The following is a 17023-nucleotide window of genomic DNA, read 5'->3' as shown; positions in this document are numbered from 1 at the left end:
AACTATAGTGTCCACTCTGTCGAAAGCATGATCAGGGGTTTTCAGTTAAAGTCATTGGGGTCTTTGTATGCATTGTTATTTTCGCTTTTTGGCATTTTTGACATTTTTTTAATGTAGTCTGCTATTTGTTTAGACATACCTTTCCAAAAATAATGTCTTTTGACCTTGGCTAAGGTTTTTGCAATGCCTGTATGACCTCCTTGTAATGGATCATCATGTAGTGTAGTCAAATTTGTTTTTTTTTTCTTTTTCATTGTTTATTAAGGTCACCGGGTTGAGTAGCGCAACTCTTAATTTTGTTAATATTTTATTACCCTTTTGCTGAAATTTATCTATTGAAACGTATTCAAAAATATTTTCCAACGGTGCCATTTTGAGATGACTGATTTTATATATAAACGCCTGCATTTCAAGCCTTTGAAAAATTGATCTAAATCAATAACTCCATTTATATATAAATCATCGATATAATTTGGCAGTAATCTTTTTTCCATGTTTAAAGAAACATATCATATTTTTTACTTGCAAGGTCACTACTTTACGTACGTCGTCATTATTGATGACTTGGTATACGTTGGGCATTGAAGCTTTCTCTATTGATTGCGTATGCAATTCAGATTTCTTTGTTTCTCCTGCGCAGGAATTTTGTCTACTTTGTAATCTTCTAGTGACTTTCATAATATTTCCGGTTATATCTTTCAATTCTTTGATGGTTATTCTTGATAACGCATCAGCTACATAGTTGTTTTCACCTCTCAGATACTGTACTGTAAAATTATATTCCTCCAATTCAAGTGTCATACGGGTCAATTTGGACCCAGGATTAGTCATTGAATATAAGAAGGTTAGTGGTCTATGATCAGTTTTGACTGTAAAATGTTCACCATAGATATAGGGTCTGAAGTGGGTTATTGCCCAATGTATTGCTGCTAATTCCTGCTCAGTAGTACTTTTATTACTCTCGCCCTTAGTAAATGATCTTGATGCGTATGCAACTGCAAGTTGGTGGCCATTGTGGTCTTGAGATAAAACTGCGCCACATTCCATTTTGCTAGCATCTGTTGTAATACAAAATTCTTAGCTAAAATCGGGGTATTGTAAGAGAGAAGGTTCCATCAGTTTTGTTTTTAAGTTGTATTGTAAGAGAGAAGGTTCCATCAGTTTTGTTTTTAAGTGTAAAAATGCTTTTTGACAGACTTCTGTCTATTCAAAAGGAACATTCTTTTTTCATAAACAAGTTATGTGCCGTGAATTGTCGGCGAAGGTTTTAATGAACCTTCTATAATAGTTACAAAATGCAACGAAACGCCTTGCGCTATCTGCATCATGAGGTACTGTGTAATTTTTGATGGTCTCATATCTGTGCATTTATGTCCCAAAAAGGTGACTTCACGCATAAAGAATGAACATTTCTCTGGATGTAGTTTTAGATTGTATTTCCTGCATTTGTCAAAACATCTGATAAGTTTTTAATCATATGGTTTTTGGAACAACCTATTACTATTAAATCATCCATATAGATAAATCATTGCGTTGGCTCAAGGCCAGAAAATGCAATAGTCATCATTCTTTGAAAAGAATTCGGCGTTATTTTCAGTCCAAATGGTAATCGCGTAAACGATATGAACCGTTTGTTGTTGAAAATGAAGTTATATCTCTTGAACTCTTCTCAAGTTCAATTTGGTAAAAACCTGACATCAGTCAAGGCATGCAAAATATTTGGCTCGACCTAGTTGATCCAAAATGTCATCAATTCTAGGGATTGGAAATTTATCAGACAACAGTTTTTTATTGATTTGACGATAGTCAATTACTAATCGCCATTTCTTTCCATCTGAGCCTGGAAGAGATTTTTTTCGGTACTAATAGTAATGGACTATTGTATTCCGATACTGATGGTTCGACTATTTTATCAATACAAGTAAAATTTTTGTACTTGTTCTTGAAATTCGTCTTTTTGACTATGAGGACTTCTATAATTTTTAATATATACTGGCTCATCATCTTTCAATCTTAATCTTTGTTTGTATAAATTATTAGCCAATGTTGGTTATGTTGTCAGACCAAATATAACAGTGTATTTACTTAAAAGCATTTTCAGCTGGGTTTTGAATTGTGGTGGGAAATTTTTCGACAATTGAGACATGACAGTTAGTTCTCTGGTCTCTTTATTTGGTTGAACTACATCATAGTTTGAAAATGGCTCGTATTTTAAGTTGTTTGCATCTACTAGTTTATAAGTATGATGCGTGTTTAATATTCGGATATTAACATCGTTTGATGTTGAAATGGTATTCGCTACATTAATACCTGCTTCTATTTCTTGGTTTGGGATCAATATATTTGTATTTGCAATTGAAGTTGTATTGATTTTTCGGATAACTTGTGGACTTGCTGGTAATTATATTTTATTATTACCATAGTTGTATATTATTGGAACATAAATCGGAAATTTTAAATTATTGGGTCTAATGATAAACCAATCTTCTTTTGGTTTGAAGTCTAATTGGCAGTTAAATTTTCTTATAAAATCAATGACAATTATTCCATCGCATGGTATGGGAAATTGTTGATTAACAATATATAAATTGTGAGGGATTATGTATTTATCTGTTTGTAGCTTTATTGAGGTTAAGCCCTTAGATTCAATAATCTCTTGGCTTATGCCTTGAATGTTTATTATACTGTCATCTTGTATACTATTGAAGTAGTCGGCTTCTTCTTTTAGTATGGAAATATCTGCGCCCGGTCAACTAAGAAAATTAATCTTTTTTCTTTTCTTTTCATGGTCAAATGCAATGAATATATTTATACTTGATTGAATGTTCATGAGCTTTATTTATTGCCGTGCATCTGAGGCTTGTTGCGAGTTTCCCGAATTATTTTGGGTTACTCTCACACTAGCATTATCATTATTGTTGTTATTATATAGATTCTGATTGTTTCGGCTTCCTCTATTTGAGTTGCAACGCCTCTATAATTCTTACCATTATTTTGGTTACTGTTATTGCCGTAATTGTTATTATAGTTATTGTAGCTTCTAAGGCTTCTAAAAGCTTAGGTAAATTATCAACTTCGGTTGTGAACTGTGTAGCTGTTTTGCCTTTTTGTTGTACAGTGGATAATTTTGCCTTGATGTTTTGGGATGTCTCAATTGCTTCAATTGTAGATTCGCTCAGTGCCAGGTTCAGAATAGTGCCAATCAATTTTGATTTTATAACTTGGACTGCAATGTGATGCTTTTGCAAGGTCCACTAATTTGATGGCCATAATAAACCTCTGAAGATGGATCTTTTGTCCATCAAACTCCGGTACTGCGCTCGACACTTCCCTTATGTAGGCTCTAATGGCGGCTGAATTGTCTGTCATTTTGCTTAATTTTATTTCCGGATCTTCTATATTTTATATTTAGTATTGTTGTTCTTTGATATTTATTAGGTTATTTCTTAGTCTTATCAAAAATTTGGCCACTGTTGTCCACTGCAGTGCACTGTTTTTGTCTAGTTTCCCTCTTTGGTCATGTATAAAGGATCTTACCTGATTAAAGGATTCTACCAGAATGCTTGTATGCTTATTAGCAGTTTGTTTTTGGATTGTTTTATTCTGAGACAAACTTTTATATGACTAATCAAAATTTTCTTTTATTTCATTTAAGATGGCTTTTAAGTTTTGCCAATCCATAAGTTATTTGAAACATTTTTAAGTATTTAGAAAAAAAATTTTTTTTTCGATTTTATTATTCAACTAAGGCTCTTTTAATAGAAACCATGTTAGGTCCAACACTGGACCCGAACACGTTAAGGAACAGAATCCATAATATCTTTTAAGCTACACATTAGGTTAAGTTCAGAAGGAAGTGAACGATTCCTAATGAATAATAATAAATGATTTAAACTTAAAAAAAAAATTTATTATTATGTTTCTTTCATTAATGACCTCATTATTTAAAAATTAAATTTTTTCTAGGCCATCGGCCCTGCTATTATATCGTTTCTTTAGGCATTTATTGTGGAGTTTATACACTTTTATGAGTGCAAATATTATCATTAGTATAAAAATTGTTAACAAGATTGTTGTTATATAGCTTAAATTGTTTGTTTATGCCATTTGCAGTGGAATCCACTGTTTTTGTATCAACTAAGCCCATATTGGGTTTTAAGATCTCTTCAGTATTTTCATAAATTTCTTCTTTATATATTCTGTTTGTCACTATTGACATTTACGTTAAAAAGTGTATTAATATTTGTATTTTTATTTTTGAATTTTATGTTTATTATTTATTATTTATTATTATTTATTAAAATTTTTTGCTTATAATTTTTACATATGTTCCTGCCTATTGTTTTTGTATAGGTTTACAGGCTATACGGCTCATCGGGCAGAAATATTTCCACTCGATTCTACAATTTTTTTTAATGGTTAGGACAAAAAAAATATGCATCGTAGTGCATTAAAAAAAATTTTTGCAACGCAGTGCTATTGAGAAAAAAAAAATTGCGCTCTCGGAAGCGCTGTCGGTTTCCTTTTCCTTTCCATACGGTGCCGGTGCCTGCTGCCCAAGCTGCTGTTGTTGGTGGTTAGAGGTGCCCTTACTGGCTTAACTTGACGCGTTAAGCGGTGCCGGTGCACAGGTCTCCTTCTGCTGGTTGATGTCCTTACAATGTTTGCAAGTGTATTTGCAATAGGCTCTCCATGGTCCCTCGCAGTCCAACGGGCATTGTTCCTTGTAAACTGGTATGCTTGGTTTTGGGTGGTGGTGTTACAGTTTTAATTTTTGTATTATTTGTTGTTTTTATGAATGAGAGAGTTTGCCTTTTGGTTTTTATTGGCGCTTTTGTTAATTCTTGTTGTAGGAAGTCAAGCTCTGCTTGAGAATATAATAGCCACCTTAGGTGAGCTATTCTCGGTTTTAACTTTTGCCGCCCACCGCCGGGCTTTTTTCTCATTGCCTTACTCTACTCACTCAGAATTTTGTCTTCCATCTGCCTTTCGAGTCCAGTCCAATACAAATTTTGTGTTGATTGTGATTGTAGTCCTTAGGCCCTATGTCCTTAGGCCTTAGGTCCCTGTCCTGTCACGGTCGCCATGTTATAGATAAAATCCTTTAGATGTTTTTCTGGAGCATAGCTCAATTTATTTTTATCGTGAAGCTCGTATCAGTTGTAAAACTCGACTTCCCCTTAAAGATAATACAATATTCATCTTAGGCTATGAAGTGCGCCTTCACTGCCTGGTGAAGGCGGCAGAGAAGCGGCTATTATATTTTTATATTTTTATATACTTTATTTTATTTTATATACTTATGTTAAGAGAGTTGAGAAAGAATGCTATGTGCGCACATTATGTACATAGCGGCATTTGGTTAGCGTGGGAATGCTGACCATGCACTTATGCCGTGTGCGATCATGTAACACTTCCACTTGAACATTATTGTTTATGCTAGCACTGCCAATGCGTATGTAATTATGTTAGTGATTTATGTAAGTATTCTGAGTACATTGTACTCTAAATATATATGTACGCAAACCACAACGTAAAATATATTTTAAATGCTAGACGTGATAAACCTGTGAAGTGGCACTTCGAAGAGACGAAAACAGTATTGAACAGGAAGCGGTTTTAACGAATATCCATTTGTCCGGGAGAACACATTAGATAGGTGCAGCGAGTTAGAGGTCGGTTGGGGATTTCTTACATCCCTTAAGAAGTAAAATTTCCGTTGTTGTTTTCAAGCCGCTCAGAGTTTGTTACATGCTTTGTGTCATAATTCACGATAGCTCCTTAGGTGTTGTATGTCTGTTGCGATTTACAAGCCAAAAATGGCCTTGTTTGTGTGAAAACCCATCGTCATTGTTGAGGAACACATTTCATTTCGTGAAGGTTCAAGTCGGAGCGGAGGTCAAGAACAAAAAGTGCACGTATCGGCGATCAATAGCCGCCACGCCAGTAGGTATCACAAGGGGATCAACGCGCCACCAACGGTGGTACACTACTGGAAGTGCAACTACACTCTCCACGCGAGGGCGGCTGGAAACAGGCTCCTAGTTAGGTCATGTCTCTGCTAAGAGTGCTGGCTAATCGTAGTTGGGATGGAGCTGGTAGCTCTCTAAATTTCCACATCTCCGGGCCGGACTAAGGTGTCATAATCGGAGTGTGCCAACGGCACAAGCACGCCCAGTTGCGGGAGGGAAGAATCGGGCAGCCACACCGAGTCACTCGAATGTGGTCCAAGCCGGCCAAGCGGGACGGGCTAAAAACCCATTACCGCAACTTGGTCAGCCTGGGGCCCGGGATGACCCTAACCGTAAGGGGCTGAGAGGGGCCAGAACGAAGTGGTATCTTCGTTACCTTCAGTAGGGCAAGTCACCCGCAGGAGCTTTGTCTCTGGCCAAGACACCGCAGCCGCTAGAGCAAAGGCCCAACTCTGCTTCGAAGCGGGCAAGCTCCACCCTGACGCCTCCACCGGAAACCCCTAAGAGGCAGAATGTGGAGAAGAGCAGGCCACTGACTGCTCCTTTCGATGATGAAAGTACCTCAAGGGCTGCAAAGGCAACTGAGGTACGCAAGCCATCATATGCAGGCCCCAGTTAGGGCCCATTAATGTTGCGGTCGTAACAAAGGGGTACCCCAAAGTCGTCCTCAGCAGCGAGAACCTCTCACAGCTCGAGGACGCACTACTGGAAGAGATAGTCCTCTCTGGTTGGGATTCTCCAATTAAGTTTGGAGGAATCCACTTCAGGGTGGGTCACCTGATAGTGGATTGCCGCAACGCAACCACTGCTGAGTGGCTAAGTAAGCGGTGTCTCCCTGGAGGTAAAGATGGGCGACGACTTGCCATTGTCACACAACATAACCATCTTCTGCCCAGGACAGTAGACAAGACAACAAAGTGAATCATGGAATTGATCAAAAAACAAAATGACTTGGACACTGAGAACTGGCGTCTTATGTCAAGGAAGAATGAGGGTGGTGGCTCGCTCCTCAGCCATGGCATTGATGACAACTCATGTGTTAAGATTATTTCTAGCGACCACAAGCTGAGCTTCAGGTTTGAAGAAATCTCAGTTTGTGGTCTAGAGAAGGCCAAGGCGATCAAAGCCGGCACAAGATGGGTCGAGACTCATCGAAATCCACCAGTCTCTGCGGAGAAGGAAAAGCCCAATAAGCTCTCCAACGATGATCTGGCGGACGATGAGGATCTCGATGCGACCGTCGTCGAGATGGGAGATCAGACCTCGATATCCTCTCAGGAGCTAGGCATGGAACTAAACCTGTTGAGTTGGGAAGAAGCGGTACCGGCGGATGGTGATCTGGGCATCTCCACCGCCCGAAATCACTGCACTGGGTAAACACTGAAGATGCACTTACCCATCATCATTGGATGTGATGCAAATGCACATCACGGGATATGGGGCAGCAGCGACGTGAACCAAAGAGGTGAGTCACTCATAGAATTTATCTTGAATAACTATCTAGAAATTCTAAATTTCGGCAATGTTCTGACATTTGTTACTAGGGTAAGATGTGAGGTTCTGGTCATTACACTTTCCAGCAGATCAGTGGCTTCGCATACAATCGACTGGAACGTATCTCCTGAGGAGTCAATGTCAGATCACAGAATTATTAGTTTTAACATAGGGCTAAATCTAGAATGTAGCGAGCGTAGGCGCATTTCCAGGAATACGAACTGGAAAGGGTTCAATGCCTCCTTACTGCGAGATCCAGATACTAGGGTAACCGGTAAACTCCGTACCACTCTAGAACTGGAGGACGCCGTATAAGATAATAACTCGGGTTTTAGAGAAAACTCGCGTTTAGAGAAAACTGCTCCCTTGGCCGAGCAAAGAGGGAAAAAGATGCTCCATGGTGGAACGACCAATAGCAGAAGTTACGGAAAGCGACCAGGCGTCTCTTTAACACAGCAAAAAGAGAAGGGAACTGGGATGCCTACCGGAATATAATGACCATTTATAACCATGAGATCAGGAAACCAAAGGAAGGAATTTTAGAACCTTCTGTGAGGCAATAGTAAACACATGTGAAGGCGCTAGATTTTACATAGCATTCTCCAAAGGAGTGCCAGAATCAAATCAGGCACTATGAAAAGAGGATAACTCCTATACGATAGGAGAGAATAGAACATGAGCTACTACTGGCAACTCACTTTCCGTTAAGCACGCTTCAAACGGATTGGAATACCCCGGTAACGGCACAAAGTAGACCGCGTGCTACTGATTGGGCCAAAGCAAAATCAATAGTAACAACGGAGAGATTAAGATGGGCAATTGGTACATTCCAGCCCTACAAATCTCCAGGTCCAGATGGCATTCAGCCAATCCTGCTTCAACGAGCGCTAAGTTAGCTCCCAGCGCCGGTCAGGAAAATACTGATCAGCAGCCTAGCTTTAGGACATATACCTACTGCCTGGAGTATAGCTGGAAAGAAAGACATCACTGATCCGAAGTCGTTCAGACCCATCAGCTTGACATCGTTTTTGTGGATGTCAGCATTAGAAGCACTCTGATTGTGGAGCTTCCGCTCCAACGGACGCAGCATGCCTATAGGGCGGGCAGACCAACTGATCACTGACTCACAAGGAAGTGGCGTTATGTGCCTTCTTAGACATACTTCGACAATACCTCCCATGAGGCTGTCAACGCATCCCTGGCATGAAGAGGACTAGACCAACCAGCAGATGGATCAAATCACTACTGGCATCTAGGCGAGCCATGGCCACTATAGGAGGACAGTCGTCCACAGTATCTACAAAAACACTAGAATAACAAGATGCGTAACGCCATACGATTTTTTGGCACACGATTTTTTCGCCGTGGCTCTAGAGGTGGCTCCAGGCTCTCTCGAATTTTTGTTAGAGAGCGGAGAGCGCTATCGCATAAAGTGATAGCAGACAACTGTATGTGTGCACCCGTATGCTCATGCATTGTAAATTTGACAAAATATGCCCTTTACCTTAGAAGTTCTTTGACTTTAAATCTATATTATTTTTGATCAATTGGCACCATGCGAAAAATTCTTGTTTTGCATTGCCTTAACGTTATTATTATTTGAAAATAGATTAAAAATAGCCAAAAAAAATAAATTTAAAAAATGACTTTATATAAGAATATTTGTCATTAGAGTATTCATCTTGCGGCGTGTGAAAAATTAATGAGGCAATGATTGTTGAGTGCTTGTGTCCGCACTTCGTGCCTCAAGATATGAACAAAGCAAAGACACTAAAATAATTCGCTTTTAAAAAATTGTCAGATGAGAGACAAATTAGAATTAAACATAAATATAAATGTGTAAACGGTAGCTAATTCGAGCGGCGATTTTAACAAACAAATTTAAAAGGCTTTAAAATTATAATAGTCAGGGCGCGAATTTTTAAAAATTATTTTATTTCATCATATTGCTACGAAATTGGCAAAAACTACCCTAATATGTACAATTTAAATTCGTTTCTTCGATCAGAATTGATTTCGGCCCGAAAATCGTCTTCTAGCACAACACGCACACATATACGCGTTCTCGCCTCTTGTTTTTACTCACACAAGCAACCAAATTCTATTTTTAGATTTCTTACGCTCTCAGCGGGAGCAAGCGGAAAGAGAGCAATTTTGGCCGTCACTAAAAAAGTGGCTGCATAGTGCCAAACCAATGCATGGCCGCTACGCATCTTGTTATTCTAGAGTCTTTGGTATCTACCACTAGGGGTTGTCCTCTCGCCTCTCCTGTGAAGCTTGCTGGTAGACGAGCTGCTGGACAGACTGACCCGCAGAGGTATACTTTGCCAAGGCTATGCTGACGATATTGGCATTATAGCTAGAGGTAAATATGAGGAAACACTCTGCGATATCATTCAACTGGGCCTCAATATGACCAGCGAGGAAGTAGGCCTGAGCCTAAATCCTAGAAACACTGTTATTGTTCCTTTCACAAATAGGTACAAGCTACAGAGAATGAAGGCAATAAACCTGTCAGAATGTCTCATAGAGGTCAGCAATGAAAATAAGTATCTGTGGATAACCCTTGACTCCAAACTGAGCTTCAAAACTCATATCGATAACACAATTGATAAGTGCACTAGATCACTCTTCACATGTAGAACCTCACTACGCATAATAAGATGGCTGTACCTCATGGTAGTCAGACCCATACTAACCTATGGGACAATAGCCGAGGGTGATAGAGCACGCCTTAGCACCACTAAGGTCAAATTCCATAAACTGCAAAGAATGGTCTGCATATGCATGACAGAAGCAATACGTCCCTGTCCCACTGCAGCCCTAGAAGTACTAATAGAGGTGACGCCGCTTCCTATCGTCATTGAAATGAAACGGAAAGCCACCCTAATAAGAATTGAGGGAGCAGGAAATGACTGCAACCTTACAAGTAAGGATGCTGAAAGCCTAAAAAGGAATATCCCTTTGCTAATGCAACCAAGGGATGCTATGCCAGTTGAGCATAGTTTCGCTCAGAACTTCAGCACTCATCTCAATAATAAAAACAGTTGGACATCCCTGGGGAAAGTACACCCTATGAAACCACAGACAATAAATATACACAGACGGATCCCTCACCGACAAGGGAAGTTGGCTGGGGGTTGTAGGCCCCAGGTTGAAATACCACGAATCAATGGGCAGATACACAAGCATTTTTCAAGCTGAAGTCTGTGCGGACGCTGTGCGGAGTTAAGTCTGTAAAGGAACTATCGTGCAAGGACATTTCTATACTATCTGATAGTCAAGCAGCCATAAAGGCGCTCAGCAAAGCTAGGATAACATCTAAGCTAGTAAATGAAGTGAGGACAGCCCTAGAAAAACTAGGAGCTGTCAACAAACTCACAATAAGGTGGATCCCGGGACACAATGAGCTAGCGGACAACCTAGCCAGGAAAGGGGCAGAGAACCCTCTAATTGGGCCCGAACCCTTCTGTGGTGTTGGTCACCACAGAGTACGGGGCTTACTAAAGTCACTAGAGGAAGAAAAACGTCTTTCCTTCTGGGAACACCTACCAGGACTTAGGCAGTCTAAGATTCTCCTCCGCGAATATAACCATAAGAGGTTCAAGACTCATTTTGACTGGCCTTCTTACGGGGCATTGACGACTTCACAGCCATTTGCACAAGATTGGCATTGCAGACAGTGAACTCTGTCGCTTCTGCTGCATGGAGAGCTCTGCACATATTATATGTGATTGCATGGCGCTTTCCATCAGGAGGAACAGACTCCTGGACATATATGTATTCCCACAGGAAACAATTGCAGCCCTGAATCCCATTTAAATTCTGGCATTTATACAGTGCATTGGACTTCAGGGGGATCTTTGAGTCATGAAGGGGAAGTACCAAAGATCCGACTGGGTCGCAGGACACATACAAACCCACTTAATAATAATAATTATCGGCGATCAATTCATCGGCCGGCCGTATTGCCAGTTTTGAACTGAAGGACGTTGTCCCTCCTTCAACTTCCGTCGTTTAAGAGAAAATAGTCAGTAATGTTGGTCAAGTATTTAGAAAGAGTGAGCAAATGTTTTACGACGCAGTGTCCCTCTGACATGACATGATTGTCATGATGATTGTCTATAGCCAAAGTGAACATACATATGTTTGAAATCTAACGAATATACACTGCTACCGGGGAATCTCAGGAGTTCAGCAGCGACGGTGTCCTCTGCGACGTGTAATGTTCTGTTTTCGTTAGTTGTTTTATAAGTATAACTAAAACTTACATAAAGTAACTTCTAAACAAAATGGGGCTACCTATAAGTGTAAAAGTTACTTAGGTAGTCTTCTTAAAATAAATTTAAAATTTATGAACAGTGTTTTGGGGTTCTGCATTAAATTAACTTCCTAATCTGACAGATAGAATAAACTGCAAATCTGTTAAAGTTTAGGATAAAATGTCAACATACCTTCCGGTTTATTCTATCAATTTGACGATTTTGATTTTCCAGCTCAGAGCCCATATCCAATGCCATATTTCGGAGATTGCCTATCATAGTGTTTACCTGGCCCATATTTTCTTCCATTTCATCTTCTCTAGCGTCGTTCGTTATCCTAAATGAAAAAATGTGTTGTTGGTCAATTCATTGTTGTATGTAAGTATTATAACAGAGAATTCATTTCAAAAGTTCGAATGTATGGTAAGGCCATGCAATTAAATAGACATTATACATCATAAAGAGTTAAAAACTCAGCACAAATTCAGATATAAGCTGCGGAATGCAACATATTAGCGAACAGCAATAACAGTACGGGAAGGAAAAGGTTAGGGGAAAAGGAGTTCGGTGTTTGTAGGGTAGATTAAGTTCTAGGCTAAGCTTGATTATTTGGTCTATTATTGGTGTTTTTTTTCTTTTTAGTTTTTTATGCTTAACGAACTTATGAATTGGTCTGTTTTTAGAGAAGATTAGGTTTTGAGATAGTTTGGCTATTTGAAGGTCTCGTTTTATTTCTAAAGATTCGTAAAGTAAGTTATTTACTGGGGTAGAGCGATAAGCTCCGAGAGATAGACGGATTGCGGAGGTAAATGGTGTTTTTATTTTGCTCATAATGCTTTTGGGAGCATTACAGCATTTTGTACATACAGAAACAAACCATACTCTAGTTTGGCTATAACTGTTGGCTTTGCGACATTAAGTAGTGTATACGTGTTGCAATTAAATTTAAGACTAGAATGGCATTTTATTATATTTAGTTTATTGTGTAGTTTGGGTAGAAGTAAGTTTATATGTGTGTTCCATTTATATGCGTTGCTTAAGGTCATTCCTAGAAATATTAAGAAGTAACGGTGGGAATTTGGATGTTGTTGCAGCTTATCTTGCATACACAGTGGTGTTTTCTGCATATGTGGTGTTGGCTAGGGATAGCTATGCCCCTGAGTAGGAGGCCCAATATTCTATATCGTTAAATAGGTTGTCTAAGCTGTTTTTGTTGAAATTTATTATAAGGAAGAAGTCGTTGGCGTATGCATTAAGTTTTATTTCTTTATGTAAGGATATGATGTAGGATAATTTATTGAAATTATTGACCGACGCGGACAGTCATTTTCCTGTTACAAATGAAGTTTTTTATATACTTTATATTGGGGCCCGTTTTCCATTCCTGCAATTGCTGGATTATGGAGTGAACACCTACTCGATCGAAGGCTCTTGAAAAATCAAGAGTGACAAGGGAGGGTGTACATAGGGAGGGTAGACAGTCCGAAGTCGATTTGCCCTTTTTAAATTTGAATTGGTTGCCGTTAAGTAGATTGTTATATGTCACTAGCCACCAGAGTCTTTTCGCTATTATTTAACTAGCGTTTTTGCTATACAGCAGTTGAGAGAGATGGGTCGGTATGACAAAGTTTTAGTTTTGTCGGTGTTCGGCTTGAGGATTGGGATGATTAGATTTGATTAGTTTTGTTATTCTGTTTTTTGTTGTGGGGGAGCTATTTTTGATCATTTGATCTGAAATCCTATTAAGTCCTGAAGCACATCCTTTTAATGTTTGTAAGGCTGAGCTAAGTTCGAGATATGTTATGTTTACTTCTATGGCTTGGGCTATTGGAGAGGGGGTATAGTTATGTAGATTATTTCTATATTTATTGTTTCGGATCTTCTCTGAAAAGTTCCAGTTGCCGTAGAAGTCAGAAAAATGTTGTGCAAATATGTTAGCAATTTCGTTGCTAGCCAATGTAGTCTCATTGTTTTGTTTTTGCATGAATTTGTTTTACTGGGTTAAGTCCGCAGAAACGTCTTATATTGGCCCATATTTTGGAGGAGTGGTTTGGATAGTGGAGGTGAAAGAGCTGGAAGCTTCTTTTTATCTCTTTTTTAATTCGAACAGAAATTTTCGTTTTTGCATCTATAGTCTATAATGTTGTCTACAGTAATTGTGCGGTTTAATTTTTTTTAGAAATTGGTCGAGGTGTTTATTCCACCATGGAACCCTCTATGGATGCGTTTTAGGTGAGGTTTGTGTTTGTCTTCTGTGTTATAAAGAATAATTCTCTTGATTTGAGCGGTTTTTGTTTACGTTGTGGGAGGTGTGGTATTTCTTGTTGGTTTGTTGGGTAAGTGCGATGAACTGTTTCCAGTTGGCTTCTTTTAATTTAAAAAAGGGTCTGTTGAATTTTTTTCGGATTGGTTGTTGGGAATAGTGTTGTGATAATAGGGAAATGGTCGCTACCATGAAGATCGTTTAGTATTTTCCACTTGGCGTGGGGGCTAGGATTGGAGAGCAGAGTGTGAGGTCTATGTGTGTGTATGTATTGTGTGTTGAAAAGTGTGTGGGAGATTTTAACAGAATAAGGGGCGTATTGTCAATGAACCTTTGAGTTGTTTCCCCACGTTGTTGTTGGGGAGCCTCAGGATGGGTGCCATCCATTAAAATATCCCGTAATTAGAGAGGGTGGTTGTTGTGTTTTTGGAGTTTTGGAGTTTTTTTTAGTAATGTTTTTGGTCGGAGAAATGTATGTGGAAAATATGTTTAATTTAAGTTTAGATTCTGTATTTGGCTATTGCTTCTATATCGCTTATGATGTTGAGGACAGTGTATTGGATTGACATGTGCACTAGTTATGCTACGCCCCCAAATCTGTTGGTGGCAATATTAGTTAATAGTTTTTAGTTTATTGGGGTAGGAATGTTATTAGTGTATATGGGTTTCTTGGAAGGAAATTATGTGAGAGGAGTATTTTTTGATTAGAATAAGGAGTTGGCTGTAATTGTTTACGCATCCTTTTAAATTCCATTTTATTATAGTTAGACATTTGTACGTTTTGTGTAGAGTTTAAGGTTCTATATGGATTCGCTGTCCCTGTTGTTAGTGTACTTGTTCTTGTTAAGAGCTTTGGCATTTATTTTGGATGCTTTGAGGTTTGTAGAAATGTTGGTACAACTGAAGCTGAGTATATGGAGCAAGACCTGTTGAATGCTGACTCTGATATTAAAGAGATTTTAGCCCAAGATGGTGATAATACAATCCGCAAAATTCAGCAAGCCCTCATCAATATGCGTATCAAGTGATTGCAATCCAAACAACTTGTAACTTGCCCTTAAAGAGAGTATTTGTTCTTCAAACTACTACATTCGCACTTCTAAGTTTGGAGTGTCCAGAATCTACGCAACCAGTTCCAATTCGTTCCGAACAGCCGTAACAGAAGTAAAGTTAAATTGTCAATTTTGGCCTCATCAACTCATTATCAAAGGAATCCATGCTAATGTTCGTAGCTCACAAATAGAACAGGCAATGCCCAAAAAGCCTTGTTAAAAAACAATGCGGCTAACGACGATGATAACGAAGCAACGATAAGTTTTAAAACTACACAAAATTTGTTCTTTGTCAGTCCAAAACACGGGCCGAATACTTCAGAGTGTCTTCAAATTACTTTACTCAATAGATACAAGATTGAGCAAAGAAAAGAGTTGCTACAATGCAAAGATGCCAAATTTTCGGTCACTCTAAGAACTATTGCCCCCAAGACCCCATTTGTGTCAAATGTAGTGGTCCCTACATGTGCACAAGCGTTAAATGTTTGTACATCAACTGCGGTGTTGGTCATGTCTCGAAAGACAATAGCTGCCCTGTCAGAGCAGAAAAAGCTACAAAACCAAAGCCAAGGGCTAGGCTGCCAATTAACAACTATGCCACACCCACTCAACGTTCTCCAAGCGGATTAATTTCAGCTGAGTCAGTAAGTACAAACGTCTCATTCGCTGTTATAAATCGACGAAACAAGAGTCGATCCAGTGCTCGTGCAACTGTGCTGGCTGGAATTATACTAACGTTTGACAATATTTCTAACAACAAATTCAATGCGATAGACACGCATCCATTTGGGCCATCAATTCCATAATGATAATACACCCAACCAACATTAAAAATCGGAGTATGGAATCTGAGTATCTGAAGACCTTCGTTTATTCCCCAGCGATCCCGATATAAAAGTAATGCCTGTCATCAAGCATTATGTATCATGTCATTAGTTTTTGAATTATTAATTGAGGTCAATAAACAAATCTGGACGACGGTAGATATTTACAATGCATAAGCCATTTCCTGAGCAAACTAAATGAGGCAGCTCTGCTTGTTGCACCGAGAACTCCACATGAAGTAGAGGAGCCCAGACCACATTAATTTCCTACTAAAAGATTGACACTGCTTCGGATAAAACGAAGAGCACGAAGGGAACAAAAGAACAGGAGACCTACGCATGCAACGGATTCACTGTTGCAGTGGCGCTGCAAAAAAGTGAAGAAACTTATAGCAAAACTCACCCAATAAAGCTCCAGGAGCAGATCTCCGTGACAATAGAATTAGTATTACAGTACCTTGTTCATGTATTGCGATACTTTCCAAAATCTGGGATGGTGCGTAAGCACGAAAGGCCACAGACAGACGTTGGCTCTTAAAATCGCACCAGTCTACTCCCATCCCTAGGAAAAATTATGGAGAAGCTGATCCTTAACAGGCTGCTCGCTTTCTAAAATATTACCAAAGCGATCCCCAAATTCCGCCAGCAGTTCCTAAAATCATTTGCTTATGTGCTGCCAAGTCTCTCTCTATACTTCCTACTCTCGCGCATACACCTTTGGTTTAGCGTTCTGCATACTCGCGCTTAGGCTTTCACAGGTAAACTTACCTGCCAATATAACCCGCTTGCGCCATCATGCCATTTCTATCATCCATCACTCTCTGTGGCTGATTATTTACAACTTTTCCGTCATCATTTCCTTTCCAGGTCCCATCATCTTCTTTGAATGATTGACTTCTGAAAGTATTAAAAATTTATTTTTGGTTAAAATATTTCTTTTGGTAAACTTAGAAATTATGTGACATTTTTGCTTTGTCAAATGTAATTCTAATAGCTAGAAATTGCAGAAATAGACGCGATCGGGTTTTTTAAAAATATATATATGTTATGCTAATATTAGTAAAATACTCAAATGTCATCTCCTTAGCTTCAACGTTGTTCAGGTTTCTTTTTGAAAGTGTAACCTTCAGAGCTGTCCCCAGCAAGTTTATACTAC

General features: G+C 39.0%; 1 protein-coding gene across 2 annotated transcripts in view; it reads right to left on the bottom strand.

Moving 5' to 3' along the window:
- Snap25 (Synaptosomal-associated protein 25kDa) overlaps positions 1-17023 on the bottom strand; it is a 225026-nt gene that overhangs the window by 28649 nt on the left and 179354 nt on the right. For both annotated transcript variants that reach the window (NM_001043176.2, NM_001043177.3), the window contains exons 6-7: positions 16636-16764; positions 11921-12065 (exon numbers count right to left, since the gene is read on the bottom strand). In NM_001043176.2, the coding sequence (NP_001036641.1) occupies positions 11921-12065; positions 16636-16764 (274 nt within the window). The remainder of the gene's footprint in view (positions 1-11920; positions 12066-16635; positions 16765-17023) is intronic.

Source organism: Drosophila melanogaster, chromosome 3L, assembly GCF_000001215.4.
Source record: "Drosophila melanogaster chromosome 3L".
Taxonomy (NCBI): Eukaryota; Metazoa; Arthropoda; class Insecta; order Diptera; family Drosophilidae; genus Drosophila; species Drosophila melanogaster.
This window is presented reverse-complemented; position numbering and strand designations above follow the sequence as displayed.